The sequence below is a fragment of the Trypanosoma melophagium genome, assembly GCF_022059095.1.
Source record: "Trypanosoma melophagium isolate St. Kilda chromosome Unknown ctg15segment0, whole genome shotgun sequence".
Classification (NCBI taxonomy): Eukaryota; Euglenozoa; class Kinetoplastea; order Trypanosomatida; family Trypanosomatidae; genus Trypanosoma; species Trypanosoma melophagium.
In genome coordinates this window covers 11,666-25,811 of record NW_027125143.1, presented here as the reverse complement: position 1 = coordinate 25,811, position 14,146 = coordinate 11,666, and the positions used below count along the sequence as shown (strand labels likewise).

Genomic DNA, 14,146 nt, shown 5'->3' with positions numbered 1-14,146 from the left:
TTTACATTTTTTCCCCTTTCTTACTCTACTACATCAAGGATAAGTCCAACACCAGCGATTGTCCACTTCTTTGCCGGTTGTTTTGTCTTTAACCAGAAACCAACAACAAAACCTGGACCACGTTGTTGCGTCTTATATAGTGGACATTCGTACTGATCACGTCGGTCAATTTTAGATAGTGGAAGGGATCGCACTGTCATAATTGGCATCTTTGGGTAAAGTTCCTTCATTCTACTTTCGTCAATGCACGCGGAGGCGGTGTCCCAGCGGGCTCCTTCCATAGAGAGACCTGTAATGTGGCATCCATCACGGGCGCTTGTCTCAATTTGATCAGCAGATTTTTTCAATACATCAACCACCAATGCCATCTGATCGAGATCGAAACTGTTGGTAATAGAAGTAGTTTGCATAATAGCTGTAAGGAAGGACATAGGATTAAAAAAGAGGGAAATATTTGTTACCTTTGGAGTCTGCAATTCACCAGTCCATCCCATAAGTTGATCATTTCGGAGAAGGAAATTTTCCATCCAAGATCCGAGTGCACGTAAAGACATAAAGGAAACTTTTTCCCATACGGCAGGAAGTTTATCCAGATAAATTTCATCAAATAGTAATTGCATAGCAGCAGTCATTGAAAGTGCACCTTTAAGTCCAAGATCAAGTTCTTCAAGAGTAGATTTTAGAACGCTAATAAGAAGATTCATGCGTTCACATTCTTGATAGAAAACGTGTTGTTGTGGTGTACGTTCATCTTCCAGACGTTCAGCTAAATCTTGAAGATTGTGAGGTTCAGGAAGACGTTCACGAAGTTCGTCAATTTTCTGTTGTACAACTTCTTGTGGACTAAGCATATCCCCTCCAGAATGTTGTTTAGGTTGTAACTCATTAATTGTACGGAAGAGGACATCAGCTTGTACTGTGCGATAATTAATTTCAGCATTAGGATGGAGACCAAAAAGTAGAGGTGATTCCGCTGGAAAGTCTTCAGAGTTTGTTAACCAATCCATATATTCATTGTAGCTCATTGGTGCAGGAACCTCAATTCCGGGTGCCAATTGAAGATTATCGCAACACTCCGGTACAAGGTAAGTTCGAAGGTATGCCATACACAATACACGATCCCAGTCGTCTGTAATGTGTCCTCCATACATAATCTCGCCAAACACATAACGTAGATCTTCCCACGGCACCTTTGGACGATCTTCAATATAGTTTGCTGCAACCTCCATACATGTAGTTAAATCACCTGTATTAAAAGGATACACTCTATTCCATCCTTGTGGACCGAACTTTTTCCGTTCCACAACCACAGAATGGAAGAAGCACATAGAAAACATAATACAACGGTACTCTGTTGGTTTTGCACTCTTTTCCCATGGTTCATCGCTAAAATTGGTCATTGCTCTGACAATGTTAGACCGAATACCAGTAGGGGGTTCAGATGTAAGTTTAATTGAGCGCTGAAGAACACCAATAGGAATAACATTAGAAGGTTCAGCACTCAAAAAGACACGAAACTCTGGATGCCCTTTAGGTCCTTCAAAAGGAATATCATCATCATTATCATTACTCTTATTATTATTCTCCCCTTCATGTACATTTTCCCTACTTCCATCAGCTGATGACTTCAATTCGTTCCCGTCGTCATTCGCACCGCCTTCAGTTTCCTTATCCAGTGTTGCAGATGTCTCCATGGAGCGAGACTCATTTGAGCTTTTACCATCTTCGTCTTTTCCATCTCCAATATTTTCTGTGTCATCCATAACTTTCTTTGCTGCAGCGCGTTTCTCATCTCTTTCTTTTCTCAATTGCGCCACACGTGTATAAATTTCAGCATAAGAATCCAGACGACGTTCCAAAGTAAGAAGCCATTTTTGTACAAGATGAATATTATTCAATAATGCCCATCCACCCTGTAAGAAACACTTTTCCAATGCACGATCAGCAACAATCTCCTGACCTTGACCAAGTGATACATTGTATAAACGTTCATTATCATAAGTATACCCCATTTTTCGACCTGCTTCTTCCACAGCTCTTACAGGATCCACACCAGGGGAAAGGATGAAGAAGAGTGGCGTTGTCGTTGTTGATTCTCTAATAGAAACAGAAATATCAACAGTTTGATCAGAGACAAAGAAACGACCAAGACTGTCAGACACAAACGTCTCTAATGCAGAAGTAAGACGATCAGGACGTAAACAACGCAATACAAGAAGTCGTTGAAATTGTGTTAGATTCTTCCACTCAGAGGGCATTTTTTCCATTTCAGGTTTTTCTGTTTCCGTCCATTGTTTCCAACGATTATTCTCAGCCATATCATTTGGTAATAAATTAAATGGGGGTGTTGATCCTTCAACTTCTGCAAGAGCTTGTACTGCAGCCCAATTAGGTTCGGTACACCACTCTACCACTGTTTCAGGTCGTGGTACTCCCAACTTCTTTTTACCTCGCAACAAAAAGTCTAGTTGTTTCACATCAATATCACCTTGACGTTGAAGAATTGCAAAAGTTAACAAGCTGGATAAGATAAGTTTATGTCTTTCGAAAAGACCACGAGAAACGTATGCAAAGACTGTTTCCATTATGGATTGAAGAACATTTTCAACTCGTTTTTCAACATCCTTCTTATCTTCCGGTTGTGCTGCTTTCATCAAGGCCTTATTAAATACCACCATAAAAGCTTCTAAGGAGTACTGATACATATGATCAATCTTCCATAATTGATCAATCTGAAAAAATAGTAAAGCTCCCCTTACGGCAACTTGAGTATAGGTCAAACGATTTTGAGCAATATCCTTCTGTGTAGCAACGGCTTGAGCGAATGAAACATTAATTTCTTTTGCTTTTTTCTTTGTATTTTCAAGATTCTCAATAAGTGCAACATTTTCTAATATATCACCTGTAGCATTTGTTAATTCATAAAGAAGACCATCTTCACACTTTTGAAGTTCAATTGTCATAGTATTCATTTGACGCAAAAGAGTTCCTCGTTTCTTCTCTAAATCAGGTCGTTCTTGATTTACCACAACAGCAAGTAATTGATCTTCGAGTCCAACTTCAGTTACCATAAAGTTTATTAATGTTGTTTGAGCATTCACTTCAGGACCATAGGATGGGTTACCAAGTTTAGTTTGCAAAAACAAACGGAAATTATTGTTATATTCTACTTCTGTCGCACCAAGTTTAATAAACTGACGACCACCCTTTTTAAAGGTTTGACGACTCAAAACTCCGTCAAGGACTGGTTCAATAAATTCACCCAAACACTCAATTACACAAGGAAGCCCCTCTTCAATGCAGGTTTGAAGAGTACGTTGCCATGTTTTCTGTGAAGTTTGAATTACCTTCAGTCCGTTCTTTTCTTCACGTGTACGAATCCATTTGATACCTTGAAGTTGTGGATCAATAATAAGAGGCCAACGAGTACAATTCGTCATTATAGCACCATTTTCTGTTGATATCCTATCTGAAGGAAGACCTTCATTATTCCAAGAAGCCACTGCTGCTTCTGATGTGAGTACATTCATAGTAATATCAAGATTTTCTGTCATGGGAATTCCCAATTCCTTCACTTTAGGTATCCAATCCTCTAATACAATACGTTCACGGAAAGCTTTTGAAAATGGACCAATGTAAGAAACAAAAGAGGCTCCTAAAAGAACGTCACCTACCAAAAGTGCACTGGCATTTTGAAGTTCTTGAATAGTATTACCCCATCGAATACTTTCATCTGCCAAACCAGTCACAAGACGTTGGGCAAGATCCATTTTAAGTTGTGTCTTCTTTGCCTTCTGTTCAATAGCATTCGCCGCTTCTACTGCATCATTATATTGTGAAATTAAAGCTTCAAGCTTCGCGTTAAGATCTGCAACTTTATCTTGAATTTTCTTTAATGCTGCTTTACTTTGTTGTAGACGCTCTTGAGCCTCAGCTAAACGTTCCTCCTTTGGACGAACCTCACAACGCACCAAATGATACTTGTTAATACCAACGGCCCATTTACACAAACCTGCTGCAGCAAAAGATTTAGTTTTTATATTTTCTGGATCAAAAGCAGGATTTGTTATATACATTTGAATTTGATCAATACAAATCTGTGGAATGTTATTTACATCAAAACCTTTGAGTTCTGCCAGAAAACGATCGACTTGATTCATCATTTTTTTGCATTCAGCCCATGTACGATTCTTTACAGATGGAATAGCTCGAGGATTTGATGTAAGAACCCGGACACAAATAGCAACCATTTGCACATCTACAGGAGGTTTACCCAAATTCTTTAGCTCAGATATGGACGCTTTATCAAGTGTATCAAGTGCTGCAAGAGCCTCTTCAACAAGAGGTTTGGCTTTTGCTAAATCTTCAGCGCATTGACTTTCAAATAATTCTACTTCTGCGACAATTTTATTAGTTTTCTCTTCTTCTTTAGCTGCAATAGCACTTTGTTCTTCTACAATTGCCTTTTCTCTTCCCACAGTTTCCATCAAAGCGGCGGTTTTTTGTCTTGCCTCTTCAACTTCTACACTTTCCCTTTGAAGAACTTCTTGTAATGCAGCCACTTGTACCCCTGCTTCTTTAATTTTATCAATACCACTAACCAATCGTTGTGTCCTATCATTCAAATTATCCCGCTTCTTTGAAAGTAATTCTTTATAAAAGGCAATTAACTCCAAGAATGATTTTGGAGTTGTATATGCTCGACGTTTTTCTTGAAGATAATACTCTTCACAAGTCTCAGTAACTTTATCTTGGCAAAATGCCATAAAATCAGCAATATGCTGTGTCATTTCTGGACCTCCCAACTCAATTTCAGATAAGAATCGACGAGCAACAGACTTAAGTGCTTGTTCAGGCCAACGCAAAAACCAATCAATGACAGTAGTATTTGCAAGTGCAGGGAATTGACGACACCACGCTCCAAAGTTTTTACTTACAGGTGAGAAACACAGAATTATGTGAAGGTTTGATCGTACCTTGTCTATAAAGTATTCCCAACAAACATCAGGGTTTGAATAATCTGTTATACCAGCCGCTTTAACTTCATTAGTGATAGAACCCACAATACCATCACGTTCATCTTGATTAAATAATTCAGGAACATTACCGCTAGAAAGCATATCATTAAGATATACAAGCATATCTTGAGATACAATTTGGGTATCAGTAATAATAAAAGCAAATGGGTATCCCTTCAGACCACACTTACGATAGAGTTCTTGCATATCAACACGGAATTCAGCAATACCATAGCTGCTAGTAACAAGAATCTGAAAAATTTCATGACCATTAATAAACGAGGAAAGACGTGCAAGTGATTGTTTACCAGAACCACCGACACCAACAAGTAAAGCATTACCACGTGGATTAGAAGTAATACGTGCAATACGACATAAATGTTCAACTGCTTGATTAAAAAGAACAAGATTCATACGTGCATAATTATCATTGTATTCGTCTAACTTTTTAATAAGGTATGATTGTGCAGAATCTATCGTCAGTTCATCGTATACATTTTCTTCTCCTTCTGCTGTTGTGAGGAAAGGTGCCCAGAGAAGTGGTTCTTGTACTAATTCTTTTGGATTAATATCACTAAATCCAGCACGTCCTATTACTTCAAGAAATAGTGCATCAAAACGGTTCATATCGTCTGTTTCTGCCATTCGATCACGGAATGTACGATTACATTCATGAACCCAAAGACGTGCGAATTGCATTGGTGTAGTATGAATCTTAGGACTAGATTTACAGAGACCCTGGAATATATTAAACATCTCACGCATATTCCACTGATAATGAAACTTAATAGCAGTAGGGAAAAATTGTTTGGAAACCAAACTATGTAATTCAATAGTGGCATTGGTAACAAGTGTTGTCATGGCATCACGGATATCACGTGGGAACTTACGAGTATGGGCTTGAAGAATTTGACCATAAATACTTATTAAATCTGTTCGTTCTGGCATATTTGTTGAAAATACAGCAAAATGTCTTAAAAGACGATCCAATATTGTAAAAGTACCAGATTTTGGATTCATAGCTCCAACATAACGTAAATCCACCACCTCTTTCTGAATAATTTTCACACGATCATACCAAAAACCATAACTTACATGTTGTTGAAGAAGGGCAATAGCCTCTTGAGTCCCATATTTATCAGGTGCAGGCATGTTCATATCATCAAGGAAGAATACCAATTTCTTTCGGTTAAAAGGTCCATATGTACGACCCGAGCGTTTTTCTAAAGACTGTTCCATTACGGCCTGAAGTCCACTAGAAGAAGTACGTGCATTAAAAGAAATAACGCGAAACAGAACATGTTCATTATCCAAAGAACGTAATTTTGACATAATCAAATTGGTTTTACCTGTTCCAGCTGTTCCAACAAGCATAACAGATTTGGCATTATCTATCAATAAACTCATTAAATGTGACATGCGAACACTATCTGCGGTTTGTACTGAGACAGAAGAAAGTTGTCTATCAGGATCCGGAACATATGGTTGAACAAGATCACTCCAGGGTTTCCACTCAAACTGGTAAATACCATTTTCATCTTTTCTCTTTTCAATATAGTAATCAAAAATGGAACCTGAATCACTGATTTTCATATTAGGAAATTCTTTCTTCCATTGATTAGAGAAGTTCATCCTTGCATCAATACGTCCATCATGTCCTGGTAATGGCCCACCGAAAGCCCAAATAACAGCAAAGACAAAATACTTTTCACAAACATCAAAATAGTTGGGGTGTTTTGAGAGTTCTTCATGAGACATTTGTCCAAGAATACCTTCCAGAATAAAACATATAGTCTGTATTACATTGATATCCATTAAGGTTACAATAGGTTTCATACTACGTTTCCAAAACTCAAAAACAAAAGGAACATACTTATCGAATAGGCTATCAAGTACTGTTCCTTCACGTTTATCACGGGTAGCAATCCACTTATCTTTAAAAGGCCCCCAACCAAGATCACTTTCATTAATAAAAACGACACCAGCACGAGAGACTGTTGCAGGTGAAGCATTACGCAAGTGTGAAACCTCAAATATCATACGCATGGAATCTGTTAAGGGGATACGTTCATTTGACACCAATGTTAGCATCTTATTATCATCCATCACAGTATTCATAGACTCAATCCATTCTGCATCAATAATACCGTCAAGTACAATCCACTTCATGTTACGTCTCTTTTTAGACTCCAAAGCATAGTCACGGAATATACAAGACAAAATACCATCTCGCCATTCTTTATTAGGAGTAAAATATCCGTATAATTCATTAGAAGTAATAGCCTTTGGATTTAAGCACGATGATACAGCTTTTGCTTTCCATTCATCTTTGTGTAACTTTGTAAGAGCACCTTGCAAGCATTTCCAGCATTCAGTTTTACCACACCCTGCAGGTCCCAAAACGAAGACAGAATGACGAACATGTAATAGTTCCTCATACTGCACACATTTTAAGATAAAAATATCATTTTCACCAGGTAAATTACCTTGTTCACGACAAACTTCTTTGCATGCCGCAACAAGTTCAGGTTTATCCTTCTTTGGAACGTCCAAGTTAGGGAAGAGTGAGCGAATAAGTCCCATAAAAACGTAAACATCATCTTTACTAAGTTTGGCCATATTGGTGTCACGTAATGCTCGCATAAGTACATTACGCTCAGGGATATCAGGATCACCACGCTTTAGAGCACCAGCAATGTACAACACAGATTTAACAGCACGAAGACCCCAATCATAGTGATCCTGTGGTGAAAGTAACTCCTTATTTAATCGATAAAGAGTCACAAACTTAAGCGCAAGATCCTTTGCATCCCCAAATCCTTCAGCTGCCAACATAATCTCACAAATATTTTTTAAATCAGGAACAACCATAGCACATGGACGGAAGAGAGACTTAATATTTTCAGGGAGTTCCGTACGTCCGGCATAACCAGGATTCATTGTAATCCACATACCAACAGATGGAATAATTGAAATTTCTTCATCCATAAAGCGGAATCGTTGTTTTTGTTCCTTCAAAGCATTTAATATAGAACCCACTTGAGTTGCAACAACAGATAAAACTTCTATTGAAATACGATTAAATTCATCAAAACAACCCCAAGATCCAGACATAGCAAGACCCTTGAAAATTTGACCAAGGGTTATGTAGTTCATTTGATCAGAACAATTAAAAACATAACATGCTATACCCATATTTCGTGCAAGATCTTTTGTTGTTTCTGTTTTACCAGTTCCTGCTGGTCCTGCAGGTGCACCTCCTTTTTTCAGGCGTAAAGCCTGAGTTAGAGTAATATAACAACGATCTGTAAGTTTAGTAATAACCAGACATCCGCAAAGACCAATATATTCATATCCATTAGTAAATTCAGCATCTGCGATTCGAATTTCATTACCTTTTGTTTCATCCCAGTAGTAACGAAGTTGAGATTGCCAACTAAAAGCATCCACAGCATCAACACGTTCATCTACCATAGCCTGTACAATATCCCTATTGTGAACATCAATTGTAATAAGATGAACGAGCATTTTACGTTCATTGGACGTTCGATCTACCAGTACTTCCTTGATAAGACTATCAAGTTGAATCTTTTGATTTTTTAAACAATCTTTCATACCCATATCATTACCTTCTTCAATTTGTATAAATGCCTGATGAACTTCAGTTGTAAACCATATACGTGAAGCCACAATAATAGCTTGACAAGGATATTGGTAAATCCATTCATTTCGTGGTTTTTCAATATAACTTGCATTTGCCTCTTTTATATGTTTTTTCATCGCCTTTTTCATTGCTCTTATAAGTCCATCTAACCATAACTCAACAGGACCATCACATGTGTAATCTTCTGAAAGACTTACCTTCTCACCTTGTACAGAAATCATTTCGTATGTATCCTTGGGTCCAGCATGAGGATTAGGATTATTCGCAAAGGTAAAAGTATCCACAGAGTCAATTATCTTACTCATATGTACCATTACTGCTCTAGGATCAGAACCCTTTGAAAGAATATCAATCAAGTCAGTTGCAGATACAAAAAAGAACCTAGGAAATATTTTGCGTTTTGTTTCCAGGTAATCAGCAAGTGCTTTTTCGCATTGAGCCAAAATATCTTGAACGTAGTTAAGAGTCTGGTCAAGATCTTCATCTCGTCCTAATTCCTTCTTTAAAGTATCACTACATATCACTTCGATAACATTATCATACTTATGGGCCTTACTCATAAGAAGTCTGAAAACTCGATCGGCTTCGGCAAAATTCTTTGCATCATCAGGAAGTTGCTCTTTAATATCTTCAGAACGAACAAAAATAGGGAACAAATTCATCCATTGTCTTTGTATATCCATCCATTTACCTGTACAAGTATCTACCGCACCAAGATTCTTCTGCCAAAGAATAACTTTTTCATAAAAGTATTCCACAAAACGGTCTGAAAGCATTGAAGAAAGTGCGTTATTATCATTTTCTAATTGCTCTATAACATCATCCACAGATCCCAGCAAGTAAGTATCAAGATCTTCATCCTTTGAATAAGTAAAAATCATCTTTTCCCATATACCAATAATTTTACTTAAATTTGTCTCAATTCTAAGTTCTTTGTCTGCCTTTTCAACAATATTTGCCACCTCTTCAGAATATTTATGAAGACCGAGAGCGAAAAGTTTCTCTAGTGTAAAATCACTAGCTTCAGGATCAATGCTACCTGGTTGCTTTGTAGTAGAGACCAAAAGTTGCCAATGACGTGGTCGCATGGATGGAGAGCTTAAAGACTGACAAAGTGGTAATGAAGTTCTCATATTGCGCACTTGTTCATCCACACCTTTGAAACAATCCCAAGATTTCACCTTCATTGGTTGTTGTTGAAGTTGCTTGGAAAGCTTTTTGCACTCATCTTCAAAAAGTGAAACATCAGCATTTTTAAAGGTCGATTTCATCCAATCAGAAAACTGGGACATCACATGCTCGTTCAAATCCCATACCTGTTTTAACATCATTAGATCGTGACGGCACTCTCGAATTTCTTTGAATTGTGCAGGAGTTAAATCGAATAGCTCTTGAAGATTTTGTAATTCTTTTGCTTCATGTTCAATCTCCATAAAGTGGTGATAGACCTCATCCATTTCATCGTAAACAATACTTCTATCAATGGAATAACTAAATAGACGTTTTTGATGAAATCCTTGGGATTCTTGCCGAAGTCTTTCCTCAAATAGCAAAACCTGTTCCTTCACTTTCTCAGCTTCTCTGTCTTGAACAATAGAGTTTTGTGCTCGCACATTTAAAGCTTTTTTATTGAGAGCAATCCATTGATCAGGAGCAGGTTTTCGTAGCTCATCTAATCTCTCAATTTTTTCTAATTCAACCTCCGCAGCTGATGAAGTATTAACATGACTTTTTAGCATACGAATAGCAGCTTGAATAGGAGGGAACATTCCTCCAGTTTCAGGATTATCATCCTTGCCTACAATTTCTTCATTCTTTCTGCGGCAATCTCTAATCCATCGCATAGCACATTTTAATGATTCCACATTGCCATCTAGTACTTCAATATCTAAACCTTCATCTGCTTCCTTCATGAACGCATAAAGACTTTCCAAATCAGTTGATATTTTGGTAATCAAATAGTCTGAGTACATATCCTTCCATTTTTTGCATATATCTCGCAATGCTGCACGAAGAGGTTTTACGTCTATCGAAACGAATCCTTCTACATGTCTTTCTTCAGTATTATTAATTCTTGTACCAATACGTTCATAATCTGTGATGGCACGATCAAAGTCTTGCAAGCTAACGCCAAAAAATTCTTTGTTTGTTTGTGAAACTACCTTGCTCAAGTCCTCTTCCGAGTAGCTAGAGCGTCGTTTCACAACCTTATCCTTATCCAAAAATTCAGCAAATGCCTTCTTTCTATCAGTTTCCCATAAATGTTTAAATTCATCGAAGTTACGACGGTACTCTTCACAGGCTTCATAATTCTGTGTTAATAATGCGTCAATTTCTGACTTCAATCGTTTTACTTCATCGTTGTTACTTACCTCAGTGGCATAGTTTTCACCATTCAAAAGAGGTTTAATCAATTCCGCTCCTCCCTCTATTCCTGATACGAGACCAGAGAGGAGTTTTCGTATTGAATGATCTTCCTGCTCTATACCCTGAATGTAGGGCTCATACCGTGAGCATGGGGTAATTCCCCCTGACCCCTTTGTAAGAGACAGCCTTACTTCTACAAGTGGTATACCTTCGTTTTCCACAATCCAATCGGGATCCAACTGGTTCCGTAAGCAGTTTAAGGAGTAAATAACAGAGTCATTGATAGATTTTTTCAGTACTTTATCAACATATTCTACGTACTTTTTCCACGCTTCAGAATCCTCTGTAATTTGAGGTGAACCCTCACTTTCTTTAAGTTGATTAACAGCTTCAAAACTATTTCGCAATAGTGCGTGGATTCGTTCTCCACGTTCAGTAATGTCGCGATGTCGGTGTTTTATATGATCCTCAAGACTTTTTCTTAATTCATGTTCAGACATTGTCTTTACACCTTCACCACGATTAAGAGGCAAGAACCGGTCATTTTTGCGGTATTCTTCCAAAGAGTCTATCATAAGCTGAACGTTTGTGTGAAATGTTACAACAACTCGGTCAATAGCAGAAACTTTTTGTAGAGCCACTTCAATAAAAGAATCAACTTCACTTCCATCTTGCCAACGCACTTGTGTCGTTCCACGCTGAATTGTATTCTCAAAAGCATCCAATTCTGCTCGAATAAGTGGCATTTCATCTTCTTGACGTAATGAACTCATGAAATTATTGAAAGTTGAGCTAACGTAATCAAGTTTCATCGTCTGTGAACGATAAGTTTCACGTTTCTCAAATACAGCTTGAACATCAGCGGGAACCTCAAGTTTTTGACGGTCACGTGAATCAAAGGAATTCATAACTTCTAAATAGTAAACCTCCCTGAGGGTTTTCACAAGAGCAGGGTCAAAATTGACCTTCAATTTATTATTTCGATCAATTTCCAAAAGAGGTAGCTTTAATTTATCCATGCTGATTGATCCAACATCTGCACACCATGCCTCGTATTTTTCCTTAATAGTAGCGTCAAAAGCTGCCCTGAGTTTTTCATATAATTCCATTGCCTCCTTACCAGATTCACTCTCAAGAATTGTTGGAGAAAGCTCTCCAATACGGTTGTGGGATTCATTAATTCGATCTAACAGTGCACCACATCTCACAACAGCTGCTGCAAGAGGAGGAATATTTGGATAGGATCCAAATGAATCACCCTGATAGAATGCTTCTTGAGCGGCAAGGAGATCTTGGTGAAAACTATCCAAAACGGCTTTTTGTTTTTTAAACCACTCTAATTGAACAACTGTGCGGTCTGTAAAACCATCAAAAGTGTCAACTGCCTTAAAAATCTCTGAAATAGCCTTGGCTTCATCAATAGTAGTTACAAGTATAGCACCAAGACGACGCTCAAGTTCGCGAATAGTAGCTCTGAAATTGGAATAATCTGTATCAAAGCGAGTTTCATCGACGTCCAATAAATTATATTCCACACCAAAAAATTTCAAATAAGCCTCATCAAACTCAGCCTTAATTTCTTCAGCTTCTTTGGTATGAATTTGGCTTTTGGAGCCCCCAACCTTGATATTCTCCATCTTATCAAAAAGTACAGCAGTTTCCATCGTATCCAGAAGATCATGACAACGTTCCAAAAAGATATCCAATCTAGAAAAGAAAGCAGTATTTTGGAATTTCCATGGACGTGCTACAGTAGATACATATGATTTGTAGTGAAAATATGCTGCCTTGAATTGCCCGCAAATGGCCAGAGTTTCCCCTAATCTTCCAATAGCATCTTTTTTTTCGAAACTTTTTGCAAATTCTTCAACATTTACATGTTCCGAAGCCATACCAATAAGATCATTGCACATTTGACGAAGGAGAACAACAAGACGTGTAGAAGTATTGTAAAATCCTGACTGAGTCCAAAGAAGAAATAAATAGTGAAAAAGTCGTTTAAATGTTCCATTTGTGGCCAATTGTGTAAATTCTGCATGTCCAGAGCAGGACGGGCACATAGCTTCAAAATCAGGTTGAATCGGTTTAAGGAAGCGGTAGTTGTCTCGTGCTTCTGCAGAAGCTTCTTTAAGTTCGTTTATAAGCTGAGAAAACGGAACGTAATAGCTGCTCTCAGTTTTCTTAAGAATTATAAGAATTTTCAATGCCTTTACAGAGTAAAGTTGTTCTTCAAGAGTTGACAAATTGTCTGCTTTATTTTTCCAAAAATCAATTTCATCTAAAGGTCCAGGATGTGTTGGTTTTCCTGTACTAGCATCAGTAAACATTTCTTCTGGAGAAGAGTCAATTGCTGCTCGGATCTGTGCAGTCCAGGCGATAATAGAACTCTCTAAATGATAGAGAAACTCCGAATCAAAAGGACCATCACCAACCCTTGAAGGAAGTTGCACAGGAGGCATAGGAAGAAGAGTTTTCCCTTGACAAAGTCCCAACGTAACCAGCATCTGTGCAAGTAGACCATGGGTGTCATCCATTAGTTCAGCTACGGCGACATCTGGAACTTGACTCACATTTCGCTTTTCACGCTTAATAATTTGGGCATAAACATTTCGGGTCATAGTGTTAAGACCAGACAAAGCATCAGGAGATAAATCACCAAAAACAATTTTTTCCTTCATGTGTTGATCATCACTAATCTTCTCACGGTTGGTTTTTGTGAAGTAAATTCCTTTTCTCTTCAGTTCTTCCGGTGGTTCAATACGAGCAACAAGCATTCCATTGGATGACTGATATACATACAAATGTCGGGTATCCGCTGTGTCAAGAAACTCATTAATTTGTCCACGGCTGTCCTCATTGTCGATAAGCTTTTTGGTATCCATTGGTTTTGCTTTCAGTGCAGTAATAATACGCTGCTCAAGCCATTGCACCCGCTTGTCAATAGGTGCTTCTTCCTTTTCACCCTTAGCCATTGATCTTTCTCCGATTTACGAAAAAATATCATTGAATCATAAAAGGAAACAAACAAAAAAAAAAAAAAAAGAAACGCACAGCCAGGAAAAAGGGGGTAAAAAAAAACAAGAATAAGTAAAAAAAA

General features: G+C 37.9%; 1 protein-coding gene across 1 annotated transcript; it reads right to left on the bottom strand.

Annotated features, from left to right (window-relative positions):
* Positions 1-20: 20 nt before the first annotated feature.
* LSM04_000264 (Dynein heavy chain) lies at positions 21-14,021 on the bottom strand (the record flags this gene model as incomplete). Its single annotated transcript, XM_067338317.1, has 1 exon — positions 21-14,021. The coding sequence occupies one exon, from the start codon at positions 14,019-14,021 to the stop codon at positions 21-23; it is 14,001 nt and encodes a 4,666-aa protein (XP_067193638.1).
* Positions 14,022-14,146: the final 125 nt, after the last annotated feature.